Source organism: Hylobates moloch, unplaced genomic scaffold (assembly GCF_009828535.3).
Source record: "Hylobates moloch isolate HMO894 unplaced genomic scaffold, HMol_V3 SCAFFOLD_9, whole genome shotgun sequence".
NCBI lineage: Eukaryota > Metazoa > Chordata > Mammalia > Primates > Hylobatidae > Hylobates > Hylobates moloch.
In genome coordinates, this window is record NW_026652284.1 from 2,942,683 (window position 1) to 2,963,969 (window position 21,287).

General features: G+C 61.1%; 1 protein-coding gene across 1 annotated transcript in view; it reads right to left on the bottom strand.

Annotated features, from left to right (window-relative positions):
• MEGF6 (multiple EGF like domains 6) overlaps positions 1-21,287 on the bottom strand; it is a 116,871-nt gene that overhangs the window by 71,045 nt on the left and 24,539 nt on the right. The window contains exon 4 of the mRNA XM_032758699.2: positions 16,351-16,455. Within this exon, the coding sequence (XP_032614590.1) occupies positions 16,351-16,455 (105 nt within the window). The remainder of the gene's footprint in view (positions 1-16,350; positions 16,456-21,287) is intronic.

A 21,287-nucleotide genomic window follows, 5' to 3' on the forward strand; every position in this document is an offset into this window, starting at 1 on the left:
TGGCAGTTTCTCTGCTTACTCTGAAGCTACCAGGTTTGTCCTGTTTCTACAAACCAGCCTCCAAAACGTGGGAGGGGGCTTTTCGTTCCCATTTGTTTCCCAGAAAATGAGACAAAATGTCAAAGGCTGGGAAGGAAGCCAAGAACATTCCTTGGTTCCCCCAAAGATCCAGGTCTTCACTCCCCTCTGTGGCCGAGTTCCTGGGACATTTCATTCTTTGGCGGTGCTGGTGGGAGGCCAGCGCCATGTCTAGTGGCTGCCCCAAACCAGGGGTGAGGGGTAGGGGGCTGGTGTGGGCGAACCAGGCAGTCTCTCCGCCCTCTCCTCTGTGTGTCTCTCAGCCGCTCTATTTCCGTGTCTCTGTCTCTTTTTGTGTCTCTCTCTGTCCTTTCTCTGTGTCTCTATTTCTCTGTGTGTTTGTCTCTTTTTCTCCATCTCTATCTTTTTCTATCTCTCTATGTCTCTTTGTCTCTGTCTTTTACTCTTTGTCTCTCTTCATCTCGGTCTCACTGCGTCTGTCTCTCGCTGTCTCTCAATATCTGTTTCTCTGTCTCTTTCTTTGTCTGTCTCTCCATCTCTCTTTGTGTCTCCCTCTCTGTCTCTGTCTTTCCCCCAAGGGCACTGATTTCTGACTCACGTGGGGTCCACCCAGATCCCCAAACCCTCACATGGTCAATGCCCACAGGAAGAAACCCAGAGGCTTAGAGGGCCCGGCCCCTAGCGTCCCCCTCAGTCTGGACACAGGCTGTGACACTCCCTGCACCTCTGGCTCAGCCTCTGAGTGCAGATCAAGAAGAATCAGAATCTGGGGCTCAGCACTTTTCTATTATTTCCTTAAGCAGAGCTCAGACCCCCGCCAGGGGTGGGCTGGAGCCTCGCTGGGAACCCCCCAGGTCGGAGAGCCACTACCAGGCTGGACCAGCCAAACCCTCACATCTCTCCGGTCTGAAACCAAGGGTTGGACAGGCTTGAGCCTCTGTTGGTCAAGCACCTGCTGAGCAGCCCCTCGACCAGACACCCTGTCCAGCACTCGAGGCCGGCAGCAACACCTCCCTCTGGGCCAGCTCCGGACAGGGCCTTGGTGACAGTGGAGGTGAGGACCTTGCTGGGCCAGCCCCTCTGTACACCCATTCCCAGGAAGGACGGTGGGCTGTCCTCAGGAGTCCCCAGGTCATGGCTGGAGGAAGGCTTTGAGGCACCTCTCTGCCCACAGAGGCAGCCCCCATCCTGGACTACTGTCATCCCCTTGCTGGTCCTTCCCACACCCCTTCTTGGTCCAGTACAAGCGTCCCTCCCTGGAGGCTGCCTGCTCTGTTGAGCAGCCCTGCCCCTGCCCCCTGTGTGCGAGCTCAGCGCCGGTCCCTCACAGTGAGTCACACGCATCGCACCTGCACCTTGTAGGTGGCCTGTCCCACCTGCCCAAACCTTCATCAAGACCATCATTTCCCGGGGTCCAAGCCCATCTCCCTGTCACTCACATATGGCCACGAGGCTGAGCACTGCAGGCCCCAGAGTCAAGCCCCATGCCTGGCACCTATGGCAGCCCAGATGTCTGCGCTTGGTGGACAGAGCCTTCCGCTGCCCACAGCACCTGCCCCGTCCATGGACCAGGCTACGCCCCAGCTACAGGTCCATCCCCTCGTCGTAGCTGGAGTCACAGCTGGGGCAGGGGACATCTGCCTCCCCACTGGACTGTAGGTCCCTGAAAACGGGCCGTGCCTGCTCGGCCACCATGGTGTGGCCAGCCCCCGATCGTGCCTGGCACCCGGGAAAGGCCAGCAGACATTTTGGAAGAACTCACTTTGCCGACGGACATGGAGTGAGTAATGTTTCACTCATGAGCTGGGTTTGGCGTCGGTTCTATGGTTTTCTGCAAAGAGTCCCCCTCTGGCTCCCCTGACACCCCTAAGAAAGAGAGACGAGGCTGATGTTCAGGTTGTTTGAATTAAGGAGGCCCTGGGGTCAGCAAGTCCTGCTCCCATTCTACAGATGGGAACACTGAGACGGAGAGGCTGGCACAGACACCCCGAGTGTGGGAGGCACAGGCCCTGTGGTGTCTGCGCGTCTGGGGAGGGAAGTCAGACCTGCCAGGTGCCCTGAGAGGCCAGAGCCCGCCCCTTCCCAAGGCAATGGCAAAAGCCCGCAACCTGAGGGCGCTTGTCTTGCCAGGCCAGCCCCTCCTGGGCATAGCCACAAACAGCAACTGCTCGTCGTAAGGGATAATTGGAAGGACAGCCGAGAAAGGAATGAGGCCAGTAGACCCAAGTTCAGGCAAGCTGATTTATTGTCAGTCCTGCCGGGCTACCTCCTGACAAAAGCAAAGGAGGCAGCCCCACTTACAGACTATGGCAGGGCTTTACAGAGCGAGGAACTGGGTCAGGGTGGGGGAGCTGAGTTGGGGGTGCAGAAGGGCTGAGTCGGGGTGGGGGAGCTGAGTCGGGGGTGCAGGTGTCTTGACCGTATCTTAGAGATGTTAATTGTTTTTGCCAGCTTTGTTATGCGAAGTGAACAGATGTTAACCTCATCTTGTAACTGCCTGGACAAACAGCTACTGGAGGGGTCAGTGAAGCGGGGGGTTGTCTTTAGCCCTGCGGGAGCTGTGCGGAGGTCACAAAAGACTGCATTGTAAGACCCATGGGAAGGGAGAGGGGACAGTCTGGCCCGGGTGACCCTAATACTCATGTTCCTTCCCTCACACCTACTGGAACCCAAGCTTCCCCTCCCTCTCCTGTGCCCAGCACTGGCCTCCTCTCCCCACTGTGCTGGTCTAAGGTTGCCCTGGCCACCAGCCCAGCCCTGGCAAGAACCACCATCTCCCCTGGTGGCCACACAACCTCCTCACTGGACCGCCTTCCTCGACCTCCAACGGCCAGAGGGAGCTCCCCAAAGCAGAGGTCTGGCCATCCTCCCTTAAAACCCTCAGCCATGCCACAGGAGTGAGTGTCCCACCAGACAAACCCACCCTCCACCAGGCTCCCCCGAACCTGGGGCGGGCCCCCTGCACCCCCATCCGGGCCCGCCCGGGTCCTCACACAGACAGACCTCCCCTCCTGTGAGGCCCCGACATCCCCATTACCACGGTCCCGCTCCGGCCGAGGCATTTTCCAGCCCCATATCCTGACATTCTCCACAGCAGTCACCACCGCTGAATTACACCTTTCCTTCCAATTCTGTCCCGGCACCAGGACGCGGACCCAGGAGGGCAGGGGTTTTGCTTGACTGGCTGGTGGGTTCCAAGCACGGGGCCTGGCACGCAGTGGGGTCCGGCTGTGGACGCGTGAATAAAGCCCCCTAGGTACTCCCTTCTTGCCCTGGAACCCCCTGCCTTGGTCTCCTCCTCTCTCCCACTGTGTTCCCGAGGCCTGGGCAGTTGGGCATCCCCAGGCGCCTCCTTGTTTATCAGACATGGCACTGAGATGGCATCAGCAGTGAGTGAGAAAACACATGTGCAGAGCCCATCCCCAGACCCCACTCTGCCCCAGAGTTCACCAAGTTCCCTTCCTAGCTGGACCTTAAACCCCCCGGGGCCTGGTACCTGCTCTGGCCTCTCATGGCCACCAGGGGGTGCCAGCACCCCACCCTGAGCACGCGGCGAGAAGGGAGGTGGGAACCCCTTGATTGCAGAAGGCCCCTTCCAAGAGGGGTCCAGGGAGCAGGACCAGGAGCCCATCGGTGCCTGGCTTGAGAGCAGGACGCTTCGTGTGGGGCTACCTGGCCTGGCCCTGGACGGTCCCCATGGTAGGACCTGGGGCACAGCACCAGGGTGGCCGGTGTCCAAGAACCTCCTGAATTGCCCAGTTAAACAGAATGTCATGGGGCTGTCCAGGCTTCCCTGCCCCAGGGGTTCAGGGGTCTGTGTGTGCCAAAGCCCACTGCAGTTTCCCAGGAGGGCAGGGGACCCCCAAGTGGAGGTGGCCACGTCACCAAGAACAGAAGTGTGTGTGGACGTCCGGGTGCCTTCCAACTCTGCTCCAGCCACACTTGGCATTCCATCCAGGGCAGGCACTGTGGACCCTGACACCCAGCAGCACAGGGACTCTCACGGGGTGCAGTGGGGATCCAGCCTCCTCCTCACTGAGACCTCAGGATCAGCTGCTATAGGACCCGCCGTGGACCACTGCCCTGCAGGTTCATAGAGCCCTGATCCCACCACAGTGGGTGACCTCCCCCAACGCTCCCAGCAGAGAAGACATTGACCCGTGAGGCTGACCTGGGTAGCAGATCCCTGAGGCCAGCACCGGCTGGAGACTTTAGGAGGCTGTCAGCACCTCGGTCACCTCCTTCTCCTGCAGTCACTGTCCTGTTCTTGGCTAGCCTGGCCTGAGTGATGCTGCCCAGGCCCCCAGCTTGACCGGGCCAGAGGGCCGGGCCCTGCTCTGGAATGCCTGGGGCAGCCACATCAGAGAACAGATTCCAGAAGCACGCAGCCCCTCGCTTGCAGAGCCTCATTCATTACTCCATGGGAAGGGGGGCATGGGTACCGCCCCAGGAATCTTAAAAATGGGCAAAATCAGCAGAGGTCCTGGCATCTGCCTCCCTGAACAGGGTTGGCACTGGGCAGCCAGCGCTAAGGCAGGGTGGGCACAGGACGCTGGCCAACCTGGGGCCCACTTTGGCGGCCAGGCCAAGAACCGAGCTGCTCACAGGCCGCTCTGGAAGACCTGGGTGTTCCCTGGCTGGAAGGAGCCCCGCAGGCCAGCAAGCCCCACCTGTCTCTGGGCAGCATCACAAGCAGAGCTCGAGGACCAGCTGCTCAGCCCATCAGAGGGACGCAGGGCCCTTCCCCCAACGCACTTCACGCTATGAGCCCCCGGCGCCCCGTCTGGAAATGGCTGGGGCTGGAGAGGCCACAGAGTCCAGGTCAGCTGCCCAGGCACATGAGGGCACGCCCTACAGGGGCTTTGCAGGGATCCCAGGAGACACCTGGGCTGGCTGGGTCCTCGGTGCTGCAAAGCGATGGCCCCCAGAGCTCACCCAGACTCAGGAGGCAGCGGTGCCTCTCTCCTCCAGCCTCAAAAATAACTGGGTGCTAGACAGTGCATCTTGTGGAGCGTCCTGTCTTACTCTCACCATGACCCCCTACAGTGACCCTCACTACCACACCTGTTTTCCCAGGGAGGAAACTGAGGCATAGCAAGGCCGCCCTGGCCAGGTGTAGCGCCCAAACCCACCAGGGCCCCACACCCCAGTGGCAGGTGTACTTGGGGCCTGCTGCTGCCCTGTGGTGGCCAGAAGGGCCCCAGCCCTGGTCGCACGGTGCTGGCAGATGGGCAACGCTGCACCTACCCTGCCAGAGTGCTAGAGGCAAAGATGTGAGCAGGAGCTGGGCCACGGGGTGAGACGGAGCCCTGGTCCCTCCCAGGGATGCACTGGACAAGGGCAGGGCCTGCACACGCTTCCTCCCTTCCTACCCGCCAGGGCTCATCCAGCCCTGACCCGCCCCTGAGGCCACAGCTCCAGGAGGCCCAGGCCCTGCCTCCTCACCTCTCCCGGGACCCTCCCCTCCCCACAAAGGCCCCTGTCTTGGGCATAGCTCTCCCCAAAGTGAGACTGTCGGTGGACTGGCACTGCCAGAGGTCAGGTGGGACCTGCGGACCCTGCGTGTTTATTGATTGCACGTGGGCTGCGTGTGGCGGGGATCCCTCCTGCACCCCCAGCATGGACATGCCGCCCCCCCAGGCTCTCCCAGGACAAGCCACCTGCCAGCCAGGACCTCGCAGCCTGGCAGGCTCTGACCACAGGTCCCGTTTGCCAGGGACACGGCCAGCCTGGCCCAGCTCCTTGGCCATCACACCATGGGCCTTCGGTCCCTATGAGCACCTGCGACTCAGAGCTTCACCCTGCAGGCCGGGGTTGTCCAGCCAGGGGCACGGGGGCCTGGGAGGCTGCAGGGACCTCGAAGGAGACAGCCCTCCACCGACCTGTCCTCCGGGACCTGGTGCAGGCAGGACGGGCCTGTGTTTCTATGACAGGTTCATGGCAGGACCTCGGCATAGGAAACCCCTCCCCTCTTTCCTCACTTAGGTGGCTGAGACCTGCCAGGAGCCCAGAAACCAGCCTCGGGCTCCCCCAGGCTGCTGCCCGCCACCCTGGACCCTTCTTCCCAAGGGTCTCACAGGCACTGCCATGCTGTGGGACAGGCCCAGCCACGGGGCCCAGCTGCTGAGGAGGCAGAAACCGTCCCATAAACGCCAGAGAGGCCTGGAGTGCAGGATCGCCTGCAGGAATTCCCCAGGAATTCGTACCCGGAGTCTCTGCAGCTCAGCCACAGGCTGAATTTGACTCATCAACATGTCTACTACAGCCAGGGCCTGGGGTGCAGAGGCTCCCAGAGATTCCTGGAGTGATGAGGGGGTGCAGTGTGCAGGACCTGCCATGAATGTGTCATAGACACACTGGGCCTTAGGCCTCAGTGCACCCAGTGTGTGCTTGGGTAAAAACCAAGGCCCCTGAGGGCTCTGGCCTCCAGGAACACAGCAGGGGAGTGGGGCCTTCGGTATTGGTCCTAGGCCCCTCATGGGGGCTTCGGTAGTGGTCCTAGGCCCCTCATGGGGCCCAGGGAGGCCACCCCTTTGGCTAGAGCAGGACAGGGAGGCTCAAGCAGCAACTCAGCCCAGCATGCTCCTCAGGAGTCCCAGCACGCACCCACTTTCTTCAGGACGGGGGCCCATCACCTGCACCCCAAGCAGCTCTCCCCAGCGCTCAGGCTAAGAGCCCCCAAATGCAAGGACATCCACACGCCATCCCCTGCCTGGCCCCTTCGAGCCCCCTGTTGCCCCCATGCTCTGCCCTGGATGCCAGCCAGTGCCCTATGACCTTGCCGGCCAGCCCTTCAGCCCTTCCTGACGGTGGTTTTCTCTATATCAGCAGGATGGGCCGTGAGCACCGCAGGGGACACCTGTGTCCTCTGCACCTTACAGAAGCCCTGTGGGTGAGGTTTGCCCCTCTGCTCCCACTACCAGCCAAACACAGCCTGAACCCACAAGGGCCTGCAGAGCGTGTTCACAGGGTGCAGGTCTGCACCCCAGCTCCATGCAGCTTGGCCTAGCCTCTCCACCCAGAAAAGAACATGCCAAACCCTCAGTGTGGCCCATGAGAGCCGTCAGGCTGGGCACTGCAGCTTCCAGGCGAGTGGGCAGAGCCTGGCTTCGCTCAGCTGGCGGCTGCCCGGTACGGGTCTGCCAGAGGCCAGGGCACAACTCATAGCCCCAGACACTCCCAGAGGGAGCTCCTGCAGCTGACTCCATCCGCCACAGCCACCTCCAGCCCACACCCGAGAGACCCCCACCACCAGCCTCCTGTTCAAGTGGGGGAAACTGAGGCTCCTTCAAAGATGCAGGACCCAAAGAAGCAGGGACAGCCTCTGGGACCCAGCACAGGGCACCCAGGCCACACCAATGCCCAGACACCACCCCGCCGCCCCTCAGCCGGGGCTCCCAAAGGCCCTCAGCCTTGCCCTGGGCAGGTGGTCAAGGGCCAAAGGCCAATACCAAGTCCACCACTGACTCCAAGCAACTCAAGAACTGCCAGGGGCTCAGTATCCCCATCTGTGAAATGGAACAGGCACGGCGCCACACCCGGATGCTGTGGTCAGCCCCAGTGCTGCCCTGAAGTCCGGGGGATCTGGATGGGACAGGATGGCCAAGGCAAAGAGCAGGGGACTCAAAGGATCCTGGAGGCCGAAGGTTTCTGACGCACCCAGCTGGTGGGAAGAGCTGTGCAAGAAGACCACCCAGGAGACTGGGGGGCCATGGGGTCTCCGGCCTGGGGCAGGCACAGGGAGCCAAGAGGCCTGGTCGTCCTCTGAACAGTGTTGGAGTGGCCTGCCACCGAGCTCAGCTGCTGCCTGGACAGCTGTCCGTGCTATGGGCAGGGAGACTTGAGGTTCCCACTCACCAGGCAGCACGGGGGCAGTTGGGGGAGCCCACAGAAGCCCTCCGCCCCGCAACGCCTGGGAGGGTCCGCCTCTTAATGTCTCATGTTGTAATTATGTCATTAAAAGACCACCCTGTCTGTGAAGCCAGCATGGGAGAGGCCACACAACCCCACTGTGCACAGAGCCAAGGCCAGGGAGGATAGTGTTATCCCAGGAGAAAGACAGAGGCCCTTTTGTGGGTGGCAGGGGAGGGGGAGAACAAACCTGGTAATTAAACAATTCACTCCGCAGACAGGAATCCCCTTCCCAGAGTCAGCCCTTTGAAAGACAGGCTGGATTCTGCAGGCGGTCTCAGTCTCCCTAGCTGTCCTGTCAAGGAGGTGGCCCAGCCTGAGCATAGCAAGATGGTCGTGGAGGGGCCACACCTGTCCCAGCTGACTGTCATGCAGGGACTGAGGCCAGAGAAGCCAAAGTCAGGCACCTGCACCGCCCACTCAACCCACTGCAGGCAGAAGGGGCCACCCAGCAGGCACTGGCTCCCACGGGGAAGCAGGACTCTGGGGATTTCCAGGGGCTCAGGACAGTTAAAGGGGACATGTGGAAAAGCCGAAGGCCACAGGGCAGCCAGGCGGGCCGCTGGGCATGGGGTTTTCTGATTGCCCAGAAACCAGGCAGAGCTCTTCAAAGCCTGGGACCTGAGGGCGGCCAGACAGGGTGAGTCAAGGAGGTGTCTTCCGGCCCAGGTGCCAGGTGCTCTGTCCACCCACTGGGCACACCATCTGCTCCAGCCCTGCTCAGTGGACAACCACTGCACCACCAACCTTGCCTCCAAGAAAGACCACGTGGGCCTGGGAATGTGAGGATAGGAGGCTGCCCCTGCCCTGCCCCTGTGCCGGGCCCTCACTGCCTGCAGGGCGTGAAGCCCACAACTGGCCTGGCAGGAGCTCATCCTGTCCCCTCCACCGCCCAGCCTGGTACCAGGCACGGAGCCTGCCCAGGAGGCTAGTCATCCTCCCCATTCACACGGCAGAGGCTCAGCCCTCCCTCCAGCCATCCCCTGGGGCCACCCAGTCTCTCCCCTCCACCAGTCCCCAGGGACAGGGCCCCAGGGAGGCTGTGGCACACGGGGACACACACACCACAGCCCTATCTCCCCCTCTGAGCTGGCTCAGCACCGGCTTGTCTTCATGGCTGACACCTCCATGTTCCTCGGGGGCCTCCAGAGACCCCATTAACTGTGAGCACAGACAGCCATCAGCCTGGGGAGCAGGACACAAAAAGAGGGTCTGGGGGACCAGGGGCAGCCCTGGGCCATCCCATAAGGAGTGGACAGCCATGGCCGTGGCTGGGTTTTCTGATGGTCCAGAAACCAGAGAGTGCTCCTCCAAGCCTGGAACCCAGAACAGCCAGGCAGGGCAGGAGTCAATGAGGCATCTCCCGGCCCAGGTGTCAGGTGTCCGGTGCTCACAGGACACGACCCCACCATGGAGGCCAGAAGCCTGGTCTTGCTCTCAGAGGACTCCCACCCCCGAGCACAGAGAGCAGGAAAACACCGAGACCAAGGCCAGCCTGCCCCAAAGGCCAGAGAGCAAGGTTCCTGGGTAAGGGCATCCCCCCAGACACGCTGGGTCCTCCCCAAGGGTGCTGGGTCCTCCCTGCTCCAAAGACCAGAGAGCAAGTTTCCTGGGTGAGGACGTCCCCCCAGACACGCTGAGTCCTCCCCAAGGGTGCTGGGTCTTCCCCCTAAGTGTGCTGGGTCCTTCCTACATATGCTGGGTCATTTCCTGGTATGCTGGTCCTGCTGTGTGTGCTGGGTCCTTCCTGGGTGTGCTGGGTCCTTCCTGGGTGTGCTAGGTCCTTCTTGGCATGCTGGGTTCTCCCGGGTGTGCTGAGTCCTTTCCAGGTGTGCTGGGTCCTCGCGGGTGCGCTGGGTCTTTGTGTGTTGTGGTTCTCCTGAGTGTGTGGTTCCTTCCTGTTGTGGGTCCTCCTGGGTTGGGTTTCCTGGGTGTGGGTCCTTCCTGGGTGTGTGGTTCTCTGGGTATCGGTTCTTTGGGTATGTGGGTCCTCCTGGTGGTTCCTCAGGTGTGCTGGGTCCTTCCTGGTGTGCTGGGTCTTCCTGTGTGTGCTGGGTCCTCCTGGGTGTGCTGGGTCCTCCTGGTGGGCTGCGTTCCCTCAGGTGTGCTGGGTCCTTCCTGGTATGCTGGGTCCTCCTGTGTGTGCTGCATCCTTCCTGGTGTGTGGTTCTCCGGTTTGTTGTGGCTCCTGGTTGTGGGTAGTCCTCCTGGGGCATGCTAGGATCATTTCTCACACCAGACACAAAAAGCCTCCCCCAGGGCGGCCTCCTGGCTGAGCCAGCTCCAGGCCCAGATGGAAACCTTTTGCTTGGCTGTGCCTAAAGGTAAGCACGGGCAGTGCGGGGAGCCTGGAACTACAGCCCAGGACCAGGGTCAGGTTAACCCGAGGCCACGTCCACAGGACAAAGCTGAGATGCCTCCCCAGGAATCAGCCCAGGCTGGGGCTGCTGCAGGCTGCAGGCCTCTGGACAGGGTCCCATGGCAGGGAGCAGGACTGGAGACAGCCCCAGCTCCAGCTCCAGCCAGGGAGTGCACAACATGGAGAGAAGCCGTGAAAAGAACATCTCTGCCCCAGTGCCCGCCCCTCCAGGAGCCCCGTCCTCCCCTCCCACCACTCCCTGGGACGCAGAGTCCGAGGCCGGCAGCGGCAGCTCCCAGGCCTGGCCGTGGCTGGTCGCCAAGAGCAGCCCTGGGTGGCATCTGGAGCTCGGGCGAGGGGTCAGACTCCCACCCTCAGACACAGTAGGCAGCATTGAAGGGCAGCGGGGAGGGCCGCTTCCTCTCCATTAATCAATGATCCCAGTTTAGCAACAGTCACCCTGAGCCAACGCCAAGGGCTAAACGGGCTCAGGACCCCACCCAGCCCTGGCCACCCAACCTTCTCCACGGCTCTGCTTCCTGGCATAGCCTCAGGGCCCCAACAACTGCCAGAGCCACCTCCAGCCCACACCCGAGAGACCCCCACTGAGGGCCTCCTGCTCGAGGTGGGGAAACCGAGGTTTCCTCCAAAGGTGCAGGACTCAGAGTGGGCCTGGGTGCTGAGGCTCCAGGCAGGACCACTGATGTCTCTCCCAGCTTGGCAGGCACACAGCAGGTACCCGGGAGCACCTGCCAGCCGGCCCCCAGCGGTGTCTTGCTCCATCTCACCGAGGGAGGCTGAGGACCCTCTAAGAAGCTTGGCTGACCCTTCCTTCGTTCCGTACCCCGTACCTCAGGGCCAAAATGACTTTCTCCTCCACTCTGCTCCTCTGCTCCTGTCTCTGTCCTGTCTGGAAACTTGTCCGGAACAAATTGCACCTCCCAAACCTTCCCCAGCCCACAGGCCCACCTCCTCCAGGAAGCCCTTGGAGCAGCCAAGCCTCTGGTGGGCATCGCTGGAGCCCTGACCACTCACCTGGACCCAGGAGTGAGGGTGGCAACACTCTAGTGTGGTGGTGCCAGAGACCCATCTGATCTGCCCCTTTGACTGGTGGCAGGGGGTTGGGGGGGAGGGAACTGAGGCCCAGAAGGGAATCAGAGCCAAAGGTTACTATTTATTTATTTATTTATTTATTTAATCTATCTGTCTATCTATCGAGACAGGGTCTCACTCTGTCAGCTAGGCTGGAGTCCAGTTGCACAATCTTGGCTCACTGCAACCTCCACCTCTCATGTTCAATCAATCCTCCTGCCTCAGCCTCCTGGGTAGCTGGGATTAGAGGCGCCCGCCACCACGCCTGGCTAATTTTTGTATTTTTGGTAGAGACGGGGTTTTACCATGTTGCTCAGGCTGGTCTCGAACTCCTGAGCTCAAGTGATACACCTGCCTTGGCCTCCCAAAGTACTGGGATTACAGGTGTGAGCCACCACGCCTGGCCTGAGCCAAAGGTTCTTGAACCAAGAAAGTACCTAGAGTTGACCCAGGCCTCCTTCCTCAGAGCCTGCCCTTGTCCAATGAGGTCAGCTGAGACCAGATCAAGAGATCTGTAGAGATTTTTGTCACCTCGTGTAGTACAAAAGACAAATCTATTAGGAGGTCATTTGTTCTCAGTAACTTTTTCTTGCTGGTCTTTTCATTACCGATTCCGAGCCAAGCCCAGGTCACCAGTGGGTGTTGGGGAAGGGGTGGGGGCGTCCACCCACGCTTGCCAGAGCAGCACACACAGGTGGGACCTGGGTGCAAAGGCAGGACGAGGCCAGGTTTTCGGCTGTGAAAACTGTTCCTGGTTGGTCTGATGAAACTGATACTCTGATAGAGCCCCAAAGTCTTCCCAGGGACAGGAGAGGGGGTCTTTACAGTCCCCCTCCCTCCTCTGCAGACCCACAGGGCAAGGAAACTGGCAATCCTGGGGGGGTCTTCCGAACCCTGGACCACTCTGGGAGACTCCACATGGCAGCTGGGTGCTCTTGTGTAATTACCCCAAGAGCCAGGGTATTAGTCCATTTTCCAACTGCTGACATACCCGAGACTGGGCAATTTACAAAAGAAAGAGGTTTAATGGACTTACAGTTCCACATGGCTGGGGAGGCCTCACAATCATGGCAGAAGGCAAGGAGGAGCAAGTCACATCTTACGTTTTACATGGATGGCAGCGGGCAAAGAGAGAGAGCTTGTGCGGGGAAACTCCCCCTTATAAAACCATCAGATCTCATGAGACTTACTTACTATCAGGAGAACAGCACAGGAAAGACCTGCCCCCATGATTCAACCACCTCCCACTGGGTTCCTCCCATGGCACGTGGGAATTATGGGAGATACAAGATGAGATTTCGGTGGGGACACAGCCAAACCATATCAGCTGGGGACAAAGTCTGCACCTGAGCCATCACAATGGTTGTCCCTGCCACGACCCCCACTTCCCAACCCTTCTGCCAGGCCCACTCTGGGCCTCACCTACGTGGACTCATGCAACCTGCACAAAACATCACCAAATATCCTCCCTGCTGAACAGAAGGGGGACCGGGGTCCGAGAGGTGGAGTAGGTTACCCTGGTCACACAGGCACAGGCCTGGGGAACATCAAAGCCAGCCCTGGACAAAATGAGCGGCCGGCCCTGACTCTGACTGCACCAAGGCCTGCACTGGGCCGCGGAAGGCTTCACTGCAGGCCCTGCCCAGGGCCGGGCCCTCCACCTTCTGGGCAGACAGGCCCGCTTTGTGCTCCCACGGCTCCCGCTGCTTCTGCGGAAGGGCTCCCAGGGCCTCAGGGAAACACGGCTGCAAAGCCCCCGCCCGCTGCAGACCCGAGACTTGCTATCTGGGCCAAGGAGGGAGAGCTGGGGCTGTGGGGAGCGGGGAGGGCTCCTTCCCCCCACTGCCCTCCATAGCTGCCTGGAGAGTTCCTGTCTCCCTCCCCCACTCCTTTCTTCAAATGAAATAATTTGGGGGAACCAGAAAATATGGCTTTTATTTTCAAAACTGGAATCAATTATAATTGGGGGTTAGTTAAATATTCCCAACTGTGTTTGAGCTCAGGTCTGCAGTCACCAGACCCAGAGAGGAGGAGGGACAGGAAGGTGATGGTGAGAGGTCTAGGTGGGAACACTAAGGGCAGGGGCTACACCTGCAGGCAGCACCCCCTCACGCCTGGTCCTGCACACCTGGCCCTGCAAACCCGGCCTGCACACTCAGCCCTGCACACTCAGTCCTGTACACTCAGCCCTGCACACCTGGCCCTGCACAATTCAGCCCTGCAGGCCTGGCCCTGCACACCCAGCTCTACACACTCCATCCTGAATGCCCAGCCCTGCATAATTCAGCCCTACACACTCCACCCTACACAGTTTGGCCCTGCATAATTCAGCCCTGCACCCTCAGCTTTGCACACCCAGCCTCCACACCCTCCCCTTCTTCCAAGAGAGAGTGACCAGGGAGGAGGCCGGGCAGCCACCCTCCAGCTTGTCAACTGCCCCCTGTGAAGGCCACGTCTGCCCCAACTGGCCACTCTCCCAGGAGGCCCACTATCCAAGGGCCACAAGCCAGCCACAGGTGAGGATGCTCCTGCCCTGCCGGGGACCCTGCTCCCCTCTCCTCCACAGCAAATCTCAGTGGCTCCCCCGAGACCAAGGCTTGTCCCTGCACGAGGTGGCAGCATGGCCAGAAGGGAGTACATGGCACTCCTCAGACAGACCTGGCTTCAGCCCTAACTAGGCCGCTTGTGAGCTGAGCACCAGCAGCTGCCGGGTCTCCTCAACCTTGCTTTCCTCTTTCATGAAGCAAATGAAGTGTGGAGTTGATGAGGTGACGCAGGCGGAGAGTGGCTCAGAGCCAGAAGGGAGCTCCCGGCCTCCAGCCTCCCTGCTCTGCGGTGCGTTCCCACGGTGACCGGGGCATGGGGCTGCTGCTGTGGAGGCTGAGTCCCGGGCCCAGGCGCCCTGAGAGTCTATGACGCAGAAGTCAGAGCCAAGAGGCTGGGGGGGGCACAGGGCACCTGAGTGCACCCCACCCCCAAGCACCCAAGCATGGGCATCTGAGCCCACTCCGCAGTGCTGGCCTGGGCCTGGGGAATACAGGCCCCTCCCACTGGGCACGGAGCCCCCCAACAATGCCAAACCCCCAAAGATGCAGAGCCCCCGCCCCACGCTGGACACTGGGCCCCCACGAGACGCCGAGCTCCCCCACGGGGTGTGCAACCCCCAGTGAGCCTCCTGCAAGCCCTGTGCCAGCTGGTGACCCGAGGGCCGCGCATCAGGGTCTCATGGAGCAGGGACCTCGGAGCTGGCTCCTGACAAAGATGAGGTGGGAGGAGGGGACTGACGGTGGGCAGGAGGCCAGCCCTGAGGGGGCAGGTCAGGTGTCCTCCGTCCCCTCCCAGAGGACACGGCCAGGAAAGGCCACCCCCAAAGGCCACCTCCTCCTCGCCCTCCCCTAGGAACAGAGACCACAGGAGGCTCTGCTTGGCTGACCAGTGAGCCACAGCCCTGTCCCGGAAGCCTCCCCAGCCGGCCCAGTCAGCCCTGGTAGTTCCGCGTCAAACCGAAGTCAAGCGGCGCACGCTGCCAAAAGATTAGACAAATGAGACGGAAAGGCCCTCGGGACGTTTCTCAACTCCCACCTGTGGCCATAATGACAGCTCCCAAGAGGCCAAACGTGACAGTCAGTGCCCACTCCATCCTGCATGGACCCCATCTGCCCTCGGAGCAGGGATGGGTCACCTCTGACCAGCCCGCAGAGGGACCACAAGGAGGCCTGACCAAGGCCTGCTGCCTGGACGTCACAGGGCAATGACAGGGCAGGAGCCCTTTCGTCCACACGAGACAGCCAGGTCTCAGTCCATGGTCAGGACAGCAGCCCTCCCAGCCACCCAGCATCCAGGAAGCAGCAGGCACTCGCAGTGACTCGGCAGGGGCCGTCCCAGCTAGCAGAGGACATTCAATAAACCCTCCAGCACCAACCGTCCGCCTTTCCAACAATGACCAATGCCCCAGGCTGCTGGCACCCAGCTCGGAACTCTGGGGAGACCCAGCACCTCCCCAGAACCCCTCCTCAGCCCGGCCCCCAGCGGAACGTGGAGTGGGCAGGAGTGTCCTTCACAAATGTGGGGACCTCCTGATTCCTCTGATTTCCTCGAATCTCCTCCTGCCGCGTGCCTGGGCGCCAGAGTGCATCTCTCACTCTGCCCTGGCATCTGCCTGGCATGGAGCCCCAGTGGCCACCACACGAGCAGTCCCAAAGCCCCAGGGCCACTGGGAGCATTTCATGCCATCGGGACGGCCGTGGCTCAGGCCGCGTGAGGCAAGGATGAAGAAACCTGGGACAGAGCAGGAAGCCACAGAGGAAGGGAAGACTCCCGCTTCCCATGGCCCAAAGGAATCAGGACGAGGCTTTGCTGCTTTTCCCCCACATTGGCACGCGCTTTTCTTTACAGAAATCCCGTCACCCCGATGGCTTGCTTTCAGCCCGTCCCCACTCCCTGCAAGCATCTCCCTCGCCGCCAGCTCCTGCTTCAACCTGGTCTTCAGGGCCTGCGCGGGAGTCCCATTTACAGCTGTGCTGCGGGTACTCAACCAGTCGCCTCGGCTAGGACCCCCAGGTGTCCCCCATCTTTTAACACTGAGGACAACGACAGTTCGGCAAGGTGGCAGCACAGCTGGAGACCCTGGGATCTGGCCACCCCTGCTTTTCTAGGGGGCCAGCGTCCCCACTTATAAACAGCAGGGCTGGACGCGGTGGGCGCTGAGATGATATGCTTCAGCGCCACCCACTGAGGGGGGTCTCTCGGGGTCACCCCTCCCCTCAACACCCTCAGAGGGCTGCAGGAAACTGGTGGAGGGATTGCGGAACGTCCTCAGAAGAATGCCTGTTCACTCGAGGTGTCCCCTACACAGCTGTGCTGGGGACGGCCAGTGGCCGACACATCCCCGCCCCTCGCCCACAGGCTGGCCATGGCCAGGGCCTTGGTGCCCCAGGGGCTCCACTCACCATACTGACAGCGGGGTCCCTGGAAGCCGGGGGGACAGCGACATGGCTGGGCTGAGCCTGGCACACAACGGCCACCGTGAAAACAGAGGCCGGCGCTGCATTCAGCTGCGGAGGGAAGGAGAAAATCGGTGAGAGGGGCAAGGAGGGGTGAGGCAGGGGGAGGTGAGGCCTGAGGGTCTCTCGGGCAGGCAGCCCACCCAGCCTGCCAGGTCCCCAGCCCCGTTCTCTCTGTCCTGGGTCACACATTGCCCGGCCACCAATGGAGGCTGGCGTGTCCCCCCAACCCCAGCCATGGCCACATGCAGTTGGGGTGAGGCGGAACGCCTCTTGAGCGCAGTAAAGCCCTAACTCACTTCATCTAGATGGGGAGGAGCCAAGGGCATTTCCTGGGGAAGGTGGGCAGGGAGTGGGGGCTGGGAGGTGTGGGAGGAGGGAAGGTGGGGGTGCAGGGGGGAGGGGTGGGCTGCTCAGTGGTCAGCGCTGCACAGCTGAGGACGCCCCTCAAGACCCTGATGGTAGAAACTACTAGGTTGGCCCCATCCCCAGGGAGGGGTGGCCCCAGACCAGGCCAGTCAGACCCCAGGGAGGGGAGGAGGTAAGGTCCTGGCAGGTGGGGAGCCAAGTGTTGACAGCGGCTGCCCTGGGGCTCCCTGGGGAAAGCGAGGCCAGGGTGTGAGGGTGGAGGAGGCCACAGCTAGGCCTGAGAGGCGAGGCGGGGGCTCTGGAGAGAGAGGGGCGCCGTGTGGCTTGGCAGGCAGCCCCATTACTGACAGCCCCACGCTGCCTCGCTGCCCCCTCCACAGCAGGTGCCCCCCAGGCTGGACCAGGTGCCCCCCGGGGGCCTCCAGTACCAACTTCCTTCACCGGGCAGCCTCTACCCTGCACGTTACTACTTGGGAGGGCAGGGCCAGGGTGGGGTGGCAGGGCCAGGGTGGGGTGGCAGGGCCAGGGTGGGTGGGCTGCACCTCACCCCTGAGGGGTGCTCACTGGGTGACTGCATGGTCAGCACAGTGACCTGAGACCCCCTGCGCCACCCCAGAGCCTGTGCGACCTGTGGGCTCAGTGAGTTTGTGTGTCACTCACAGCACCCTGCCAGGAGTGGGGAGGGAAGCTCTAGACAGGGGGGGCCTGCTGGTGGCTGGGCTGGGGCTCCTGGGATTCCCAGGCACAGGTCGGGTCAGCTGAGAGGAAGGAGAACACTCAGGCACTCGTCGTCTAAGCAGCCCCAGACCACAGGCTGTGTCCAGTGGGGAAACCGAGGCTCAGAGACTTCATTACCTGGCCTGGACCACAGAGTGAGCCATGACCGGCTCGGGCTTCAGGGCCTGTGTGGCCGTCCCATTTACAGATGTGTCCAAGGCCAGCACCCAAACCTGGACTTGGGGTCAGGAGGACCCGGCCTGGGCTGGCACAGAGAAACGCGGGTCCCTGTGAATGCTTCTTCCTCCCACCCTCCTGCAATCATGGCCACCACCACTGCCCCAGGCATGGCAGCATCCCCTCCCCGCCTGGGCCCTCACACCCATCTGGTCACGTTCAGGCCCCACCAGCCTCTTCCCTCCAGCCAAACACCTGCAGCCTGAGGATGTGTCCGAACGCGATAGGGTGGGGGCCGGGGGGCTGCAGAGAAGCCGGATGGAAGTTGCCATGACCCTGGAGGAAGCACAGGAAATTCCCCAGGGACCAGGGACCAACCTGGGGCCCAGTAACAGGAAACATCCGTGTCCCAAGTGTTGAGGCCTGAAGCCTGCTGACTTGTGCAAGTGCAAGAGCAAGCCAGCTGTGTTTAGTTCCCACTATGAGGAAGGTTTTAGGTTTTCCTTGTTCTGAAGACCTCCAGCCCCAAACAGCCAAGATCAATCACCCCTGGGTGGGGAGCAGGTGCCGACCTGGAGTCCACCCCTAGGACGCTGCCCTCCCCAGGCTCTGCTGAAGGACAGAAGGCAGGAGCTGCCCAGATCTCGTAGCCTGGGGAAAAGCAGCCACTCACCGTCTCCCCCCTCCCACCCTGTTTCCCACCGCCTGGGCCCCACCCTCCTGTTCTCAGGGCCCCTCTCCTGGAGCCCATGCCCACCGCCCTGTGTCCCTCCCCTAAACCCCACACCCTTCCCTCCCTCCCTGCTCTCCCAGGAAGCATCTGCCTAAATCTGAAACAAAGGGGAAAAGGAGTGTGCTTCTGGAAATCCCAGCCAGATCCAGCATCCCCGCTGTCCCGGCTGAAGAAACTGTCTCTCAAGGCAGGTGGAGCTGACTCTGCCGGCGGAGAGGGGCACACACAGACCCTACCACAGGCGCACCCAGCAGCACACCAGGCCCGGGGTAGCCGCTGCCCTCTCTTCAGTGTCCAGGACAGACATTAATCGTTGGTCTTCAACCTGGGCTAGAAGGAGGACACGGAGACCAATGATTAACGTCTGTCCCAGGCTGGAAGGGTACAGCCACGAGATGTTTCCTGGACCCTGGGCCAGTCACTCAGATGAGCACACAGCGAATCCTCCTAGCAGCTCACCTAGCAGCTCAGACCAGGGGTCTGGGAGATACCGTCGTGAGCACTGGGTCAGTCACCTGCATCCCGTCCAAAGCCAGTCCAGTCGGGTCCACCCTCAGGGTACCTTGAACACACCCACGTCTCTCCACCTCGTCTCCACCATGACACCAAGGCCACCGTCATCTCCTGCCCTCTGCAGACGCCTCTTGGCTGGCCCCAGCTTCTCCTGCTCACTCAATTTCCATTCTCTACCCTGCTGCCATAGTGACTTTTTAGAATACAACTCAGATCTTGGTTCCCCAGTTGCAAACCCTTCACGGGCTTTCCATTGACTCAGCACAAAACCCCGCGACCCCCAGATCCTCCCTATCAGACCCCCATCCAGCTCCTGGCTTCACCCCAGACTCAGCTCTCCCTGCTTGAGGGCCTCCCATGAACAAGCTGCTCTCTGCATGGACAACTCTTCTCTTCCCCAAATGTCACTTCCACAGGGAGGCTCCCTAACCCCTGTCTCCAAATCAGAGCCCACAGCGCCCCGCTCTTGCCCCCTCTAGTGCCTCTCAACCATGATTAGGCACTCAGTTGGGGTGACAGCTCACCTCCCATGCCAGGCCCTGGGCTCCCTGAGAGCAGCCCCCAACTCCATTTTGATCACTGTCACGCACCCAGTTCTGACACGCAGGTGCGCTGGCAAGCTTGTTGATGAAGGGGTGAATGAATGAACAAACCACCACATGGCCAGGCCAGCTGGCTGTGAGAGGGACTTGTGGATGCTCCTTGGAGAAAGGGAGGGTGCAAGGGGACAGAGGAGGAGGGCTGCCCATGGCCTTGCTCCCAAGGGATGGAAAAACACCAGGAGGCTCTAAAACAAAGATGCACAAAGCTGCACTCCAAACCGAGAGCAGGTGTTCCTGGTAGACGCCCCCATGCCGTCAGCATCCCCTCCGCACTGCAGCATGTGCTGACAATGCACAGCCACCTGACAACGCACAGCCACCTGACAATGCACAGTCACCTGCAGCAGCCCGGCCTCCAGAGCTGTAAAGGGCCACGCCTCTCCCTCGTTCACAGAATGGGAACTGGCAGTGAGGACCGTGGCCATTTGCCGGCTGTCCAGCTTCCCAGGCATATGCTTTGGGGTGAAACTGGGCAGGTCTGCCTCAAATTCCTAGACCAAAGGCTGAGAGGGCCCTTAGAGGCATCCAGGGTGCCACTGGCGCAGGACGGCAGGTTTGGGGAGTGCATGGCGGCATGTCCAGGCCATGTCTGTAGCCTCTTTAACGCCCCCCACTTTCTCAAATTGGACTGAACCACAAGCAAACGCCTCTCCCAGTGGCTGGAGCTCATTTCCGGAATCGGGTTAACTGTGGAAAGGGGACTGGATTCCTCTCCAGGGGCTCAGTTCCTGCAGGTGAAGACCTTGGGCCACTTCTCTGGAGCTGCCGCTTGGCCAGAGCCCTTGGCAACTTTTCTTCCTGCCCCTTGAACAACCCAGCCATCTTATGGGAAGCTGGGGTGACCACCAGGCAGATCAAGCCTTCCTCTCTTCCTTCCTTGCCCACCACCCTGGCTCTCCAAAGGCGATCGCTGGAGCAGGGGCTGTGCACCCAGAACCTTCCAAAAGGAGGAGCTCCGGCTGCCACTAAGCATCACTCTGGACTCTGGTGACTGGTGCCACCTCTGTGCCTCATGGCCTGTGTTCCCCCTGCACCAGAGTCCCAGGGCTGGCCCATGTCCCCTCACCATGCACCAGCAGAGACCTCCAGGGGACAGGGACGGAGCCAAGGATCAGGGACTCCTGCCCCTTCTGCTGAAGACATCAAGCAGTCCCCAGGCCTGCATCTGAGACAGTAACCACAGAATCCAGGGTAGGTCTCTGCCCCCAAGCACCGGGGAGGCATGGGCAGGCAGTAAGGCCACTGCCCTCAGCGCCTGCACACCCCCTGGATGGGGCTCCCAGCCCGGAGGTGCCTGGGGACTCTAAGGCGTCACGGGGCTCCCCACCCACCACCCTACAGGGCAGCTCTTATGCTGAAGAGGGAAAGAGAAAGAAGTTCTGGGTCAGGTGTGAGGATGGAGCTGCAGCCATGAATGGGAGCACGTGTAGGTGTGACACACCTCCTGTGTGTGGGTGTGACACATGTCCTGTGTGTGGGTGTGACACGTGTCCTGTTGTGGGTGTGAGTGACACATGTCCTGTGTGTGGGTGTGAGGACACGTGTCCTGTGTGTGGGTGTGAGGACACGTGTCCTGTGTGTGTGAGGACACGTGTCCTGTGTGTGTGACACATGTCCTGTGTGTGGTGTGTGACACATGTCCTGTGTGTGGGTGTGACACATGTCCTGTGTGTGGGTGTGAGTGAGGACACATGTCCTGTGTGTAGGTGAGTGAGGACACTTGTCCTGTGTGTGGGTGTGACACTTGTCCTATGTGTTGGTGCGAATGAGGA